The 19,042-nt window shown below is 31.4% G+C and overlaps 1 protein-coding gene across 2 annotated transcripts in view; it reads right to left on the bottom strand.

Moving 5' to 3' along the window:
* The window catches only part of LOC106471065 (uncharacterized aarF domain-containing protein kinase 5-like), a 52,854-nt gene that overhangs the window by 32,480 nt on the left and 1,332 nt on the right, over positions 1 to 19,042 (bottom strand). For both annotated transcript variants that reach the window (XM_022399688.1, XM_013931653.2), the window contains exons 2-5: positions 18,000 to 18,093; positions 9,980 to 10,265; positions 7,701 to 7,764; positions 2,135 to 2,335 (exon numbers count right to left, since the gene is read on the bottom strand). In XM_022399688.1, the coding sequence (XP_022255396.1) occupies positions 2,135 to 2,335; positions 7,701 to 7,764; positions 9,980 to 10,265; positions 18,000 to 18,051 (603 nt within the window). In that variant the 5' untranslated portion in view covers positions 18,052 to 18,093. The remainder of the gene's footprint in view (positions 1 to 2,134; positions 2,336 to 7,700; positions 7,765 to 9,979; positions 10,266 to 17,999; positions 18,094 to 19,042) is intronic.

Here is a 19,042-nt window from a genome sequence, read left to right as displayed (position 1 = left end):
ACTGTTCGTACCCTACTGTAACTTATTTTAATTAGTTTAAGTTTTTTACTAGTTGCTAAGGTTTCTAACAAGGTATTAAACTATTACTTAACTTTTTCTACTATTATTTACAGCATTAATATGGTTCCTATTACAACTTTCAGTATTAATACGATTTTTATTGTGATTTTCAATATTGATTAAGGGGAATTTCCACGATGATCTTCAGAATTGATTTATTAATATGTTTCTTAATTTCAACAATAATAAATTTTATACTATGATCTGCAATAACAATATTTTTATTATATGTTTTTAACAACAGTTAAGCACCTAATGAAAAATTAAACATTATAAAAAAATCTTGTGAGAATTTTACCATTATTCTAATCTCTTGTAAGCTTAATACCAGATAGTCTTTTTGTATGAAAGTTCAACACAAACACATTAACCCTGACAAGTATCTACAATAGTAAGAATTCAGTTGGAAACTTGTAAATATCAATAACTAGTCCATCGTTGTTTCATAATCAACTTCAGCATTTGTGTTGAAGTTGAATAACAATACTTATAAAATTGCAATGTTTCATTACAAAAATTGTTGAACATGCAAAACCAAGGAAGTAAGATAAAATTCCAAAAAGAAAAATGAAATTTTGTACAAAACCTACAGTACGTGAGGTTTTTGCAACCCACAAATCAAACTTTGCTCTCACAGTAGTGACTTGTACCACTTTAGTCACTACTTGTTCTTTGATTCACAAAACTGCACCATCAGCAGTAAACTTTATGTCTGTAGTTTGAAAAAAGTTTAACAGTTTCTTATATTTGCAGTGAGTAATTTGCAAGCATTTATTATCTGCTTGATTAAAGAATCTTTCACAAAGAGTAAAAACTTTTAATAATTTAAAAAAAAAATACATAAACCTAAAAATTTCCCTAAGGCCAACTTTTCATTATAATGGCTTCACTGAGATTAAGAGTTTATACTACCATTCAGATACTCATTAACTGATCTGAATGATTTCAGACTAAGTTCATAAATGTCCTTATTTAATATTTTAATTTAAAACTTGAAACTATAAAACTTGCTGTTCATCGTATGTCTTGAACTTGTGAAATGGAAGTAGTTTCAAGGCCAATTAAGATTTTTTAAAACTATATACCATGAAAAAATTGTTTTTCAGTTTCAAAAAATTCAAGAAATACGTATGTTAATGAAAACGGCTTCCATGTTTTCAGTCTTGAAAAGTTTGGAATTTTATGAGGATATATTATTCCCCACGAAGCGGACTAATGCAAATTGTGCAATGCTAATGAATGTTAAAGGATTTTCATATATAAAAGTAACAATTGATTCTTTCTCGCAAATGTCTGTTTACATTCCTATATCGTACGAGTACAAATACACCGCTGGGGAACATAACGTTCAAGACTTTAAAGTAAAGGTCTTGTAGTTTCAAGCATTTTTTTAAGATTACAGATCATTATACAGAAAACCTGCAATATTCCAACAAATCTCAAAAACTGTTGAATCAGCCTGCATTTTGGACCACATATCACTCGATATAACAACTACTGTATAACAATATACATTTAGAGCAACCAAAATCAATTCTAAGGCTTTCAATAAAATGTTCTTTCATAAAAGTGTATTTTGATTGGTTAACTCTCAGTAAAAACAATATTTTATTAAATTGTAATACAGTATTTACTTTACTGCTTTTCTCTAAACATTTCTTAATCAAAGATATTTCATAATTAACTTATTATAATTAATAAGTTTATAATCACTTTTAAGCTATTTCTACAGCACTTCCAAAAAAAAATATATATATATATATATATATATATATATTTACTTGATGTGCTATCATTGGCCAGCTTACCAAACTCTGACTCACAATTTTATATACATTTGCAAAATATTATTTCAAATAATTTGTTTCCTCCTGGGCTTAAAAACTCTTGGATTCTATTTTGAAATGATGAATATTACATTAAAAATTGTCAAGCAACTTATTTCGTTTACAGTGCAAACAAATAGAAATAATGTATGTAATAATGTATTTTATTACCCTGCAAGTTGTAACTGTACTTCATTTTTCTTTCACTATATGATTATATTTAGATGTTATGTTTTGCACAAACTTACCTCATTGTTTCTCCGGGTCAAAGCTTTGTCATGAAGAACAGAGAGGGTATCAACGTATTCTTGAGGCAGAATATGATTCAAGGCAACAAGACCCTGACCTAACTTCACATACAAACCTCCATTCTTCAGACAACCTTGTAATATGTTTTCTGCTGCTCTCTGGTGGCATGGCTTTATCATTTGCTCATATTCTTTTGAGTTCTAGTGAAAAACATCACATTCTAATCTTTGTCAATTTACTTTACTTAAATGCTTTTTTAGGGTCGTAAAAAATCAACAGAAAGTACGTTTTTTTTTTATTTGACTTGAAACAAGTAAAAATTGGTATTCATTTTACCAATAAATTATTGATTTGTTCACTTTAATTGACAGATACACAATTCAGGATTGCTTTTTCTGACAATAACAAATTATATAATTAAAAACATATCATATACAAAAACATGCATTCTACTAAAACATTCTCATTATAACTTTTAAATTGTTAATTTAAAAAGTACCATTAATTACATTCATTTCAAAAGTGTGCCTCAGAACTGCCAAATGAACAAAAACTTCTTAAAATGTTTTAGCCTTTAATGTTACTTTTTTATTCATAGACTTAGAATTTCTCGGAACTCGTTTACTGCTACAAGTGCAATTGTTCAAAACAAAATTCATTTAATTGTTTTTGTGCATACATTCAAAAAAGGAAGTAAATGTAGGGATGGCTAATATCCCTGGAATAATAATAATCTTTTTTTTACAGTTTGAAAATAATATAATCAATATTTTTTTTTATTCAAACAGTTACCTTTGGACTAATAACTAACTTTTACTTCAACACCACATCATCATTCACCTTAATTGCTCATAACTTTCTCATTTGACATTGTAAAACGTCTCCTAAACTCTTGTTTTCATAACATTTATGAGACAAGTTGCCTTCAATATTAAAGTTAAACATACCTAAGTGGCATACACAGAAGAATGTTCTCCTCAATGTTTGGGCTTCAAACACAATTCTTACGGAAACAATACAGATGTAGGGGTGAGGCGGAAATGTGCTTATCCAAGGTAGGTAAGTATTGAATTTCTATTTTAATCTTAAAAAATGAAGATTCTAAGTAAATTCTTCTTCTTCTAGATGAGCAGATACAAATTAAGAACGTCCAACATTGACAAAGAAAAAAAGGAGAGAGAACAAAGTGAAAAAACGGTGTCATCCATCTGATCATACATGAAAAGGAACATTTGTGGAGTAACACTAATCGAATTTGATACATGGAATATATAGTGTTGATTTGTTAGAACTGTCTTTTGTGGGACAGAAGTATATGGGATACCTATTAAATTCACTAGAAGAAGTGTAATCAATAAAAGAAACTGATACGATATTGCACTGTTGCCATGACACACAAGTTACTTGAATACTTCAGTGGGTTCTAAATGAAACAATTTCACGTCAGTACTTGTTTTTGTTGATATGATTCATAATAGTAAGAGGTATTCCCAACTTGACCATCACCAAAAAGAGGAAAACCACAGTAAAGATGAAAACTTGTCTTGAAGAAAAAACTTTCAGCAGGACTAAGAACTATCACAAAAGGCAACTAAAGCCAAGAAATACAGGAAAATATACTTAAGTCTAAGCGGGATGCTAAAGATGTATAAAGTTCATCTACATTTTCAGTGGAAGATGAAAGAGTTAGAAAGTTGCTGAAGGTTCAAAATGAGAAGAAGCAAGATCATATGATAAGACCTAAGTATCATTGAAGGCAGTGCCAAGGGATTCTGGGACAACGTAAAATCAGTAAAAGGTGTGGACAAGAGAAAGAGACTGCTTCTGTGGCATTTAGAGGTTGAAGAGAGAACAGCTCTGTAGCCTGCAATAGAAGAAGGTAAGCCAAAATCATGAAATAAGAGCAAGAAGCATGAGGCAATCTGTTCAAGAGTTCGAGAAAACGAAAAGAAAGAATTAGTGGAATTTGCTAATTGATTACAGTCAACTAATCAAATGATCGCACATGAAACTAATCTTTCTATTCTCAGCTTCTATTGGGTTCTTTTAAAGATTAATAGCATTCCATGAGTTTCATAAGATTACTAACACTACTGAATTTTTGTTGATGCAAATAAATATTACTTCAAAGCATTGATTATAAATCAGAAAAGTACTAAACCTACTAGTGAGATTACCACTAAGTACAGGTTAAGCTATGTATGCTTAATTCTGGAATACTTTAGGTGTGTCTTTATTGTACAATAGACTTAATAGCATGTGCCACTTCAGTGGTTAGACGTAGAGAAGAATATGATTATCATAGGTGTAAAAATAATCGGTATTTTGTATACAACAATATTCCTGCATCAGGTGAGCCAAAAATTTATTATTTTGAATCAACAAAATGACAATGGGACGACTATTTTCATGAATCATGACACCAATAGATTAAGCTAAACAAACTTCAATTAATTGAAAATAACAATAAGAAATCATAATAGGACCTCAATACTTTGATTACATGTATAGTTGGAATAATTGAAAAAGTTATAATCAGATACACTAATTGTGATTAATTGACTATTTTTGTGACATTAATCAATGTAATCAATGCTCATAGGTAAATGATTGTATTGATTGTTAATTGGCCAATTCTATTAAGAATCAAAAAGAAGATTCTCCCAAGACTGGCTCAAAGAACCCATTTCTAAAGAAGCAGGATCTAGAAATAGAAATGGAGACAAGTAAAGTGGATGTAGATGGATGTCTGCCATTACAAAGGCATCAATCAGAGGATGACTAAGTCTTTGGCACAATTACTGAAGAACTGTTGAATGGAAGGTCCATTCTGCAGGGAGAAGCTAATAATCTCTTAAACAAAATATTCAAGAACATTCATAACATGTGGCACATGACAAGCTCAAAAATAGATATGATAAGAACAGAGTCAGAGATGAAGAGAAATCAAAAGTTGCAGGGATGAACATTGGTAAGTACGTGATAGCATTTGAGCTACTTGAGATGCAAATCCAGCTTCGACAACAAAAGACTGCATGACAACCAACCATGAATCCGCAGACAATGAACAGTGATGTAGAAGATAGATGTTTGAGATTGGAATAGAAATGTCTACAAAACAGTAAAGGAATGGGATTTTCTTTAAATAGATGATATAAGAGATGGATTATTCAAGGAAAGCTGCCATAGAAACATATACTACAATTGGTATCATAATTCATAGTGAGCAAGTTAAAAGCATGACTGTAAACAAAAAAAATCTCAATCTCTGTGATTTTATTCACCTTACAATGACGTAAGTAGTTTATAATCTGCTCTGTTCAATAGTATTTAAAGTTTGTGATAATGAAAGGCTGTATTCATGAAATCGGTGAAAGACAATGAAAATCCCATGAGGAATAAAATTATATTCTCTTTGGGTGGTAGTTTCTATGCAAATATAAACCTACGCTTTGGGATGGGTAGACAACTAAAAAAATCGATGTGTGTTTTTAAGTTAGGTAGGATTACTTCTAAGATACTTAAGTTAAGCCTTTTCTTGTTGAGTTGCTTTAATGCTGTCAATAACCACCTAACATACTTCTGAATGTCATTGACACAACATGTAGCATACCTCGACTTATCAATATTTCACCACCTTCCGTGCAACTCATTGCACAAGCATCACAATATAACGTATAAACTCTGCTTTCCTACCATAATTGAAAACTGACGAGACCTAGAAGACTTAGTTTCTTTACATTTCTATTCATTTTACTATATACGTGTTTGTGTTAAACTATAATTGTTTAAAAGCCAAAAGAAATTTTATTCTATGATAAGTTCCTCAGGTAAACCTAGTTAGGCTTCACAGTAGACAATGTCAAGTATCCTGATGACTCTGATCTTCTTTATTGAATAGCACTGTTATAAAGTTTATAACATTTAAGCAATGCACATAAGTAAAATAACTTACAAGTTATTGAAAATAAACTATATTTCTTAGATACAAATAGATCTTGAATAAGAATACCGTAAGCAAAAACACTGTGAACTAGCCTGACCTGATGCCATTTTAAACTGTCAGGTCTCAGGTCAATGATAAATATTTGTCTGTTTTTGCAGTGATTTTTATGATTTAGAGCCAGAAGCAGTGACTACTGCAATTTCTAAAATAGAGTATCAAAAGAAATATGCCAATGAAGATCATACAAGTTGAAAGTGATTGAAGATATGAAAAAGAATTTAATTCTGAAATCAATAAAAAAATTGTAATGTTTTTCAAAGATATAAGAAAAAATTATAAAAGCTAAATCAAATTATTTTAATTTTTAAGCCAAAACTAGATACTCCTTGTTTTCTTCTAAGTTTCATACAATTTGTTCAAGTATTTCCATGAAAGAAAGAAAATATCAAGGAATATCAGTGACACTCCTTAAGCTCAGAAAGGGTTATGCATCAATATATAATCAACTGTCTGTAATCTCGATTCTTTATTTTGAAATTGTAAGTTTAAATAACACAAATTATAAATTAACCACATTACATACACCCCATACTTATGATATAATAAAGACTTCTGTATGTGTGTGTGAGAAGTAGAAAGATTAACAAAACCATCATCATGGAAATTCTATTTCATACTGTTACGTCTCTGGTCGTTTGTTAATTTCTGGTATAAATTCTTCCCGAGGAACTTCAGCAATACAAGTCCTTTCTTAAATAAAACTAATTTATTCTTTCTCAATACAACTTTGCAATACACAGAATTTCCACAGTCACTTTAACTGAAACGCATGCTATAATTCATAACGATTAACGCACTTTACTTACGGTCACTACCGCTCGCTTCAGTCAATTATTGTCTCTATATCTGTCTATCTGCCATTATTTCTCCGCTTTATTTGCCAGCTTATATACAATAAAAGAGGGCGCCGAGAAGACTAGTTGCCAGGAAAAGTCAAGATCCTTCGAGAATCTCATGATGTGTTACTAGTGTAACGTGACTTCCGCTGTTGTAACAATATGTTTCCAGTGAAGCATAAAATGAATAAAAATATGTACCTATTTCTTTTATTTGGAGATAAGTGTGTGTGCTTGCATAAAACAGTGATATTACATATTTTGGCGCAGTATATCAGACAGGTACATCTTGCATATACACCTGTACCTAAAAATTGGCAAAAATGAATTATAAAACCTAGTATTCCACAGTGACACGTACATAGGCCATACTTAATAAATGTTTAACTAATGTTAGGCCTAAGACAAGTGGACTTATAGATTTCAGTGTCTGTGATTATAATTCTTTTGCATTATTATAGAAATCGTATAGTTAAAGAAGTATCGTTGCAGTAAATATACTAATTCGACTGCAAATGTTTTGCAGGTCTCTGATAGTTTACGTACATTATCAACAATTACCTTACTTCTCTCTCAGGGGTCAATGGTCACAGAAAAAGTGAATACAGCACTAAACTATCTGTGGTACTCGTACAATTTGCCTATTAACTACATAACTGTCTAATCTAAAAAACTATCACTCAGAAGTATACTCTGATAAACATTTCTATATAATGAACAAACCTCCTCAAGTCCATAAAGATTCCACCAATAGTCCAGTGATATTTTCAGGCCAATATGTAGTGACCTAAAAATAAATAACAGTAAGTCACAAAACATGACTTTCCATCACAAAGATTGGAAACATAAAAATAACAGGCAAAATATGTAATACATTAATGAATAAATAAACTATAATTCACACAAATACTGTACAAGATGTACATGAAAATAATAGAATCAATTTAGTTTACAATTTATTCCAAAGTATAAGACATATTCATACAATGAATAAATAAAATTTGAGCCTTTAATTTCAGCCAAATTAGAATGTTTGTCTTAAACAGGTATTCTAAGCAACATATATTTTGAAAACATCATATAACTGTAATAACAAAAATTACACCACAAAAAACATTACTTAACATGTTGGGTGCCATGTGCCCCACCAGTGGGTCACAAGCAACTTATATTTATGGACCACGTGACACACTGGTGGGTCACAGAAATTATATTTCAAAGCCAAATTTCTCTTGTGGCATATGAGTTTGGAACACTATCACTGCTCCTTGCCATCTTTTGAATGTTTAATTTTATTTATACTTAAATTATTATGTGGCAGCCAACATGTTAAGGTAAAATAATTAACTGAAGAATTACTTATGTGGCAGCCAACATGTTAAAGTAAAATAATTTCCTGAAGAATTACTTAGGGGGCAGCCAACATGTTAAACTAAAATAATTTCCTGAAGAATTACTTAAGTGGCAGCCAACATGTTAAAGTAAAATAATTTCCTGAAGAATTACTTAAGTGGCAGCCAACATGTTAAAGTAAAATAATTTCCTGAAGAATTACTTAAGTGGCAGCCAACATGTTAAGGTAAAATAATTTCCTGAAGAATTACTTAAGTGGCAGCCAACATGTTAAAGTAAAATAATTTCCTGAAGAATTACTTAAGTGGCAGCCAACATGTTAAAGTAAAATAATTAACCTGAAGAATTACTTAAGTGGCAGCCAACATGTTAAAGTAAAATAATTAACTGAAGAATTACTTAAGTGGCAGCCAACATGTTAAAGTAAAATAATTTCCTGAAGAATTACTTATGGGACATCCAACATGTTAAGGTAAAATAATTTCCTGAAGAATTACCTTAAGTGGCAGCCAACATGTTAAAGTAAAATAATTAACTGAAGAATTACTTAAGTGGCAGCCAACATGTTAAACTAAAATAATTTCCTAAAGAGTCATTATTTTTAACTATACAATATTGTTTTCAGATAAAGAAAATACAGCTTCCTTCAATACTGAAAAAGTAATACAAAGGGTCAAATTTATACTTTTATTTTTTGGTGGATCATTGACACTTTTTGGGAATCAGCTTGAAAATTAATTACTTAGTGAAAGGGTTAACGAAAGTATGAACTGTACACCCACCCATAAGTAGTTACATTTTTAAAACCCATAACACTGATAACACCTGCGATTATATTTTGTTTAGGATTAAATAAAACAGCACAAAGATTATTTTAACTGTAGCTGCTAATATTATTATGTGAACCATTTCCTCTCAGTTTCTCATGCTATCACGTAAACTGGCACACACACAAAACACTACATATGTAACCAATTGTAATATTGCTACACAAACATATGTACGTTACACAAATTTATAACCAGTAAGTATAAAATGCAAGATAGTTTCAGCTGTTTTAAGATTAAATCAATTAAGCCAGTGAGTATTTGTAAATTATGTACCTATATATAAATTGGTAAGAAAACCATGTGGAAAAAGTGGACTAAAACTTAAAGTAATCTCAAGTGTACAAAATTACAAGTTATTTTTCTTTCAGATTTTTCACTTATATATTATACTAATTCATATTATTACACTGTGATTTATTTCAGTTTCTCAACTAATTATATAAAATATTTACTTGATTCATATGCCTTGTACTGTAATTTGAGTATATTTTTATTGTTACATGACAGTGTGTGCACTGATTTAGTATAAATGCACCTTCATTCACGAGATAAATCTTAAACTTTATTTATGCAATTCAGAGAAGTGAACCTTAAAATGAAAAAATATGGTATGTTTAGAAAACATAAAAAAGTTACAATGAGGCATTCTGGTTCAGATGTGATTATCTCAATATTGTTAATGGTTGAAACAAAGGTACCATCAACAGCAAATGGGAAAAAGCATGACTTATATAATACTGACTGGCATCTTACAATTAAAATTAAATCAAAATGATAACAAAGATACTTTACCACAATGTACATGTTTGAAATGCTTACCTCAAAAACCTTCCAGCTCCTTCTAAATTAATTCTAATTGTTTGTTTTTGTTTAGAGTCAAGAGTTACGTAACAGGTAGGAGTTCCAATAACAATGGTACCACCAGTGATAAGCTTGAAAAACTTCCACAACACAGTTCTCTTCTTTGTGGCTATTGTTTTTGTGTTGCTATTGTTTGTATTATTCAGCCATCTTTGTGGTCCACTGAACTTAACAGTTTTGGAATGATTACTCATTCCTTCTAAAAATATTCTTCGTAGACACACATACGTCATTCTTTTGCTCGCTGTGGCAAAAATAAAAATTTCAATATTAAAAGTTATTTTAACAAATATAATTTCCATTATAACACAGGTCACTATAAGGTAAATTCACAAGATAAATAATAGAATTATAAGAAAGATCACTAATTGACTGTTTATTCAATATGCAAATGTTCTTGTAAATTTCAAATCAATATGTTATCAACAGCAATTCAATTTCTCTTTCTAACCTTATCTTTCTTGCTGATCATCAAATCCAACTCAAACCATCAGACTTGTCTAGGCATTTTAGAGCAACAGAGTGTGATAAAAATAGGAAACTGATTGCTCAGTCTTTGAACAGTTGCTCGTTTTTGATCTACATCATTGACATAGATGATGGAATGATCAATAAGTTACTTTAATCTGCTGATGATATTAATGTCTTGGGTGTTGCTGGCTGTACGGAGGATGCTGCTGCATTACAAAAGGATTTAGATCATTTAATGAGTTGGGTGAATAAATGGAAGATGGGTTTTAATTATAATAAATGCAAGGTATTGCATGAGGGATATTACAGTTTGAATTATGAGTATAATTTTGATGAGACTAATCTTAACAATGTTATAGGATCTTTGTGTTCTGGTTCACCAGTCTCTTAAGCTATCCAAGCAATGTACTGTTGTTAGTGGCAGGGAAAATAGGGTTTTAAGCAGGGGTGAAATTCTCAAAAAAAAAGTAGAAGTACTCAGCTGGGTGACGTGGACCTATTTTTGAAAAAGAAAAAATATCTATGTGTAAATGTACAAACCACAAAGTAGCTCAAATAAGTCCTGGTATAAGTACCGCCATAAAAAATAAATCATTACCAGTGAGTACTGCCAGAATTTCACCCCTGGTTTAAGGTTGTATCAACATAAATATTGAATACAAGTCTTGTGGACTTATAATTTCATTGTATAGGCCATTAGTTAGGCTATAACTCGAGTACTGTAGTCAGTCTTGGGCTCCTTGCCTTAGAAAAGACATGGAATTCTTGGAAATGGTTCAGAGGAAGGTTACCAAGATGGTTCAGAAGAAGGTTACTAGGATGGTTCAGAAGAAGGTTACCAAGATGGTTCAGAAGAAGGTTACCAAGATGGTTCAGAAGAAGGTTACTAGGATAATACTTGGGATGGAAAGGTTGTTATAAGATAAGAGTTAGAATGGATCTGATTGAGGTGTTTAAGGTTGTTAATGGGAACTAATAGTGTTGATGCATCAATAGTAATACTAAGAGACACAAATATAAATTTTAGCATGGTATGTGTGAACTAAGAAAGCTTTATTTTTTTAACAGGGTGGTTTGCCTCTGGAATGGTTGCCTTCAGATGTGATAGATACAGTTAATTCAAGGAAGTCTAAGGGAAGACCTGACAAATCTTTGAATGATAAGAGCTGATTATGAGTGTTTATTTTCATTTTAGACTTTAGTATATGGATGGGACAGCCTAGATGGCTCAACAGGTCTCTTGCTGTCCGTGAATCATATGTACGTACAGTGATTACAAAATATGCAAGTTGGTTGAAAACAAGTCTGCATACAGTAAAATGGTCTTGCATAAGCAGTGAAGATGAAGTGTGAATATCCCGAAAGAATAAGTGCACATGTGAAAATGTGTAATACATATGTAGTGAAAAAGAGAAAAAAGTGAGAGAGAACAATATATTGTTCCTGTTGTCCATAGTTACATTATGAACTAACTATGATCCTTCATTAAAAAGAAGAGAATAATGGCATTTATTTATTTAGTTTTTTATTCTCTCAAAACTTTCTAGTGTGCTATATTTCATACATTTATTTTGTTGGTAATGTTGTACATGTATATTAATAGATGGCAATATGGTGTAGTAAATAATTCAATTTTTTAAGTCTGGCAACGAAAAACACTTAACATAGTAACTGTTCACCACTGTATTAAAGTTTCTACTAACCCACATTATAAAATCATAAAATCACAGTAAACATATTAAGCACCTAATTCAATAAAATGGCTAACCGAGAGAAAAAAAATGCTAATGAATTGAAACAGAATTTTTATTTTTTGTTAGAAGAGGTCAAAACTTTACTGTTTATATTTCCCGTGTGGAACAAAGTCTGCCTCGGAAGCTGACTTCGGCAGTTGCAGTGTACAGCAATGAGAAGCATATAAGGTTTAGAAAAATTCTCTTTTTCATTAAAGTTCTGTGAATGTTTGGAAATTCAAAAGTAATTCCATATACGAAAATTGCTATTCTCTTCTGCTGTGTGGCAAAAGGTGCAGAGTTTAACTTTAAAGGCTCTGAATTTTCCTTTTTATTACACATACATATTAAAGCAATTAAGCCAACTTGAGTGCTGGTCACTACTGTGCACTAAGGGTCATTGACTCTTGTAGCCAAGTGATAATATAGGTGATACTAGAACCCATTTGCAGTATTTTTTACAACACTTATACTGCAGCAATTCAACTGTAGCCTTATAGTTGCAGAGCTGCAACTGTACTTTAATTTTAATTTATTCTAGCACTCAGGTGTTGCCATGTCAGTTGTTATTCTCATGATATCTGATAAACAGGTAATTAGCATGCTGGGAGAGCAGCATTCAACAACTGTATGTTGACATACATACAGGTGGTACAGTTGTGTTGAGAGTGGTACAGAAGGCTGTATGTTCAGCTATACATTTATAGTGTGGAAAACTTCAAAATGGAGTTGGAATGTAGATTTCACCAATCATTATGTTATTCTGACACCTAAACCTGTATCTAGGTAAGTTGACCAGTCTCTGATGTAAGTGCTTTCTGTGTTTTTCAACTTCTACTAGAATAATGGTCAGTCTTCATCTGACCACTATGTATTTCAGTTAAATGTCTCACATGCCATTTACCATACGTGGGATCAAGGAACGTCCAGACCTTGCATCAAGGTAAGACTACAGACTTATACCCATCTTCATGTTTTGCCTCATAACACTTATTTTAAAAGAGTATTGATTGATAGGCATATTTTGAAATTAGTTTAATTCATATGCACTTTAAAAAGTTTTATCTGATGTGTTATAATTACATAATAAATTATTTCATTTCTGTATTAATGCTTTGCTTAAAGTGTTTTCCTATGTTTAATTTTTAATGCTCTGCCATTTTTTTTTAAATTTTAATTAAAAATGGGTTTCATCTTGGGACTTGTTTTAAGGATTTGTTATTTACATTTACTTTTAAAAAGGTACCATTTTTTTTTTCTGTAACTGATACAAATTTTGTTGTCCTCTTTTATTTTATGTTTTTCCCCCACCATGCTGATAAGTATAATTTCATTTTTGTTTGTAGTTCAATTTTGGTTTATTTAGTAATTTCCTGTTTTGTTATTTTTCTTATTAATATGTTTTAATAGTTCAAATAGCCAACAGATAAGTGTTGCCCCATCTTTCAAGCATTAATCTTTGTTGTATGTTCCCCAACTTTTTTCATACATATCCTGATATATATGTCATTTATAGTGTATCTTTGTGTTTAAAGGCTTATTTTCTGTTACATATTTAATCTTGTTTTTTGTTTCTTTTAAAGGGTTTTTATTTTTGCTTTGTTATGTGCTGTTTATTTAGCAATGTGTATTAGTTGAGGACATTCATCATAACTGCCAGTTTCACGTACATGTGATTCTTATTGTGCATTACCATGCTGTGCAGTTCCAAAATGTTCACATTCACTCTAAACAAAGGTTGTGATTCTCATGTGATTTCTCTGGATAATGTTGTAACTTCTCAAGTGGTATTAGGTTTAAATTACTGTTGGCTTGAGCACAAGCTAGAGTATATATTACATATCTACACACAGATTTTATCTTTTTTCTAAGTTCTAATTTTAGAACACTAAATCCAGTTGAGATAATGTGCAAAATTCAGCCCAAGGTATTACTTTTTACAACAGGTACTTATCTACCGCTTCAGGGGATAGTTGCATTGTGTCCTTATGGGATACCTTGCAACTGTCACATGGAGCACAGATATTTCTGCATCACAGTGCTCAATTTTCTTATTAGTCAGCTAAAGAGGGATATATATTATTAATAAAGTTTTAGCACTTTTAGAAGAGATCCTTCTCCGATATTGAGGAAGTTTAGACTTGCTAGGGCCAGAACTTTACAGGGTTTAAGATTAATATCAATGATTTATTTATAAGGAGAAAATGGATTTAAAATTAAAATTTTCCCTAAGGTGTGCAGGGTCCCTTGTTGTCCATAGGTTATGTTATGATTAAGACAGATTAATCTAAACAATTGCACTATAATTAAAAGTCTCCCACAATATTAAGCTTATTTCGGCTGGCAGCATAACCCATTTGCCTCTCGATGCAAGTAGCTCCATCTAGCAGTAAACAGAAAATACAAGGTAAGCAGCTTTTTCTCATTCTTTAAGGAAATACTAGCCAAACACTATCCAATTTTTTGGCAACCTTAGAAATATCACTTTTCTTAAATGCTTTCAGCTCATGGCTTGTAAACATAACATGTTCTTCTTGCAAGCCCTTCTAGAAAAAAAAATAAAGTAAAAAAGATTTATCAAACTTCTGAAAAGTTATAGATGAAAGTGCTAAATATATTTCTTGGGTTTCTTAATAGAGAAATTAAAAAGTTATGAGAAAGAACATTACTGTTTCTTTGTGCATATAACTCTGGTCAAGCTTTTTACAATACCATCATATATTTTGGTCATATTGTTACGACAGCGGGGGTCACGTGACGAGTATTCTAGAAGATTCGCTATAAACGCTAGTGTGTTACGACAGTGGAAGTCAAGTGATGCTGGTAGCACGTATTGAGAGCCTAGAAGATTCTAGAAGAGGCGGTATTATCGTATGTAAGTGTGCTAGACAGAAAAAGAGGGGCAGAGAAAGAGAGAGAGTGGGGAACCAAGGACAGCAGTTACGGTCGGCGGGAACCGAGGACAGCAGATACAGAGATCGAAACTATAGATGCTGACAGGCGGAGACGGACAATTGAGTCAAGCGCGGTAGAAAGTGAGTGAATTGTTGTGAACTATAGTGTGTGTAACTGTGAAAATTAAGTTTATTGCAAAGTTGTATTGAGGAAGAATAAACAAGTTTTATTTAAGAAGGGACTTGTATCGCAGAAAAATTAACTAACAAACATACAGAGACGTAACAATATTATAGAAGAGATGGTGACACGAAATCCAAGAAAAACAGGGCATTACTAATAATGCACTGAGCAAGAAAAATATTTTAATGGTAAGTAACAGTCCAAAATCAGAAAAACGTTTTGTTACATATATTTCATGAACATAAAATTCTGCTGTTGTTTGTACCACTTTAGGGAAGATGTGGTGTCTGCTGATGTGTCTACCACTTTAGGTAGTGTCATATCACCAAATATCATTCACGTAATAGGACTAAAAGAAGGAATAGGAAATTTATACATGTCTCAGGATATAAAAAATTTAAACTATGAAAAGAGGCTTGGATTTAGTTTCACTGGAGTGTTGAGGAACTGCAGTTCTTTAACTAAAATTAGGAGTATAGACAAACTACAAAGTGGCAGTCTGTTTGAATAGCAGCATGGTTTGATTGGAAGTTGTAGTAAACAGACATATGTGATAATTTATACAATGTATAAGCTTTGTGACGATTAGACCTTTCAGTCTATGAAACTATACCTCACTTCTTACACTCCTGATGTGAATGTGTGGCACATCCTTCCACTCTGTCAGCAGATTATGCATTTCATAAGATTACTAAATATTTTAATTTTTGCTACATCTTTAAAAAATAATGTTTAGTTGAAAATTCTTTAATATATTGAAAACTTTATCTCACACACAATTATTTGGCATTTCTACTGCTACAATTATTAGAAATTTCCTGCTTTATTCCTGTTACACATTTTATTGTAGTTAGGTTTAAGAATTATTGTACCAGTAATTTGTTGACAGAATATGGGACATCTACTACATTTTCACAGAGATTCAAAACATTGAAGGTTCTGTTAGACTACTGTTTCTCAACTGTTTTGACACTAGAAACCAGCTCGCTGCCTCCCCAAATTGATGCAAACCACTAAAAGGCAAGTACAATAAAAAATAATTACAATTTACAGACGAATATTCTTTCAGTTTTTTTGAAAATCCCAAAGGCAAGGTGGCTGTGGATGACTAGCACTGGTCTGCTGACTGGTGGTTGAGAAAAATTGTGGTAAATCACATCAGTTCTGTAAACTTAGATGTTGACTTGTTCTTAAGCTGTTGTTTTTCAATTTGAATCATAAAGCTTGTGAATTGTTTTACTGTTAGAATTTATTGAAACTTTCATGATAAGTGTGTAGTTATGAACGGCTAAATTTATCCCTGCTGATTTTGTTGCAAGCAGAACGAACGTAGGTACACAATGCTAATAAGTAATGTAATACGTGTATCTATTTACTATTTAAAGCCTTTACAATTTAACATACAATTCATGTTCATGTCATAAAATCAACTCATATGAAGAATAAAATAAGACACAAATTTTCTCAAATAGTGACAGTTGTTTTTTACATAATTGTTTTCTCAGCTGTACTATTATAACTTAAAAAAAGCTTATATTTTCATATGGCCACTTCTAAAGTAAAGCAATGTTTATTTTAAGAAACAACAGCCTTTAAACTTAACCTTTATTATGCAAAAACTACTGTATTTTAGTGGTGCAGTGTTAAATACCATAAGATGGGAAGGCAATGGTAACCAAATTAACATGATAAAATTATGTGTTGTTATGGGTATTTTTTAACATAAAACCTAAAAATAACTCATTAGAGTAAGTTATACAGAACTGAATTTAAACAACCCTTTTGCTTAGTTTCAGCTGTCTGTGCTAGCCTATACTATAGTTAAACAGACATGCACCTAATAAGAATAAATTAAATATGAAATTTCTTATGGAATGAAAAAGATTTGGTCAGCTAACATAAAAAATATATTTCACTAATCCAATATAAAATTATATTATAATCCCATGACACTATAGCATTTTCGATGACGAGGAACCCACTTTGAGATTAATAATGGCTGGAGACGGCTTAAATGTACCTGATGATGACAAAACCTTGTCGAAACGTTGTACATTTGCTGTTATGTTAAACTTATATTAAAGTTTTTCTTCATTACCCATTTAAGCCGTCTCCAGCCATTATTACACTATAGCATTGTCACAGGCACTTGCAAAGTAATGGTAATAGAAATACACTTATACAGATAAATTCTAATTCCAGTCAATTGTCATCTAACCTATTATCTAATTAGTATTACTTCATATCGTAATACTACATTTATAGCATTACAATACAGTACACCCAACTGTTAAAATTTACACAACAGTGTACAACTGAACAGTGAGTAACAAACACATCAGCATTACTTACAAAATATAAGCCTCACTTATGAAGTGTAATTTGTACGGCACTACAACTTTCAACAGTACAAGTTAAAATGACTTACCTTTAGGTCTACTGTTATTCGTATCTTTTCGGTTTTCCTGCCTTTGGTTTAATATTAATAATATAAGACAGTTTTGTTTTTCTTTTAATCAGCAACATAGTCTGTAGTGCCAGAAAAACGTGATTTTATCTAAACTCGATAACTGTTCACGGGGCTTGGATTAGACTAATAATAATAAATAAAATTGCACAACAAGGCAATCTTTAACCAATCCTTGTTGTTTATTTTAACATATGGAACTTATAACTATAAGTTACATTAAACTTACTTGAGTCACCTAATCCAGAGTACAACACTAATACACGCAAATGTAAAGGCATGAAATTCGATACTACTTGTTCGTAGTTGCTGATCTGGAAGACCTGTAATGAAATTGAAACAGCCGGTAACAGATGTAATATGACTTGAGGATGACAAAATCTTGTCCAAACGTTGTATATTTCTAATAGAATTTTTTTATTACCTAGTCAAGCCGTTTCAAAACTTTTAGATGTCATATGACTAGTATGAGGCTCATATATAACCCTGGGATTAACCCAGATACTTATAATTACATCATAAGCTTGTGAAAAACTTAATCGCTTTTATGTATAAATATAATGTTTATATTATTATTATGTCAGAAAAACACGCAGGATCAAAAGTTTTGATACAAGACGATAAAAACCCTATAGCATCTTGTATCATGTTTACATGTAAGTATGCATGATACTACCAAAGCATAAAACAGTGGTACCCAAACGTTTTTATGGCGACCCTCTTTCTAAAGATGAATGTTGCTTCCCCCCTTCTAACCCCGTAAAATCTATTTGTGTATATAACTGTACATGTTATTTTCTTATCTTAGTTGTTGTTTGTTTGTTTGTAATTAAGCACAAAGCTACACAATGGGCTATCTGTGCTCTGCCCACCACGATAATCGAAACCCGTATTCTATCGCTGTAAGTCCGCAAACATGCCGCTGTGCCACTGGGGGGCTAGTTGTTGTTACTGTATTACTTAATGGTAGTGATATCTGTAGGATAGATTTTATACCACACTTATCTTTTTTAATTTGTATTTTAAGATATAAGTTATAATCATAAATGGTACACAGTTAAAAACATTTTATTTAGGCCTATCTATGGCCTTCAAAAAGAAACGAATCTACATGTTTCCCCTCCTGAGGATGACGTTGCAACGTCGAAACATGTAGAGTCGTCAACTTTTTGAAGGCCATAGATAGGCCTAAATAAAATGTTTTTAACTGTGTACCATTTATGATTATAACTTATATCTTAAAATACAAATTAAAAAAGATAAGTGTGGTAT

This window comes from Limulus polyphemus, unplaced genomic scaffold (assembly GCF_000517525.1).
Source record: "Limulus polyphemus unplaced genomic scaffold, Limulus_polyphemus-2.1.2 Scaffold4384, whole genome shotgun sequence".
NCBI classification, from domain to species: domain Eukaryota; kingdom Metazoa; phylum Arthropoda; class Merostomata; order Xiphosura; family Limulidae; genus Limulus; species Limulus polyphemus.
This window is presented reverse-complemented; position numbering and strand designations above follow the sequence as displayed.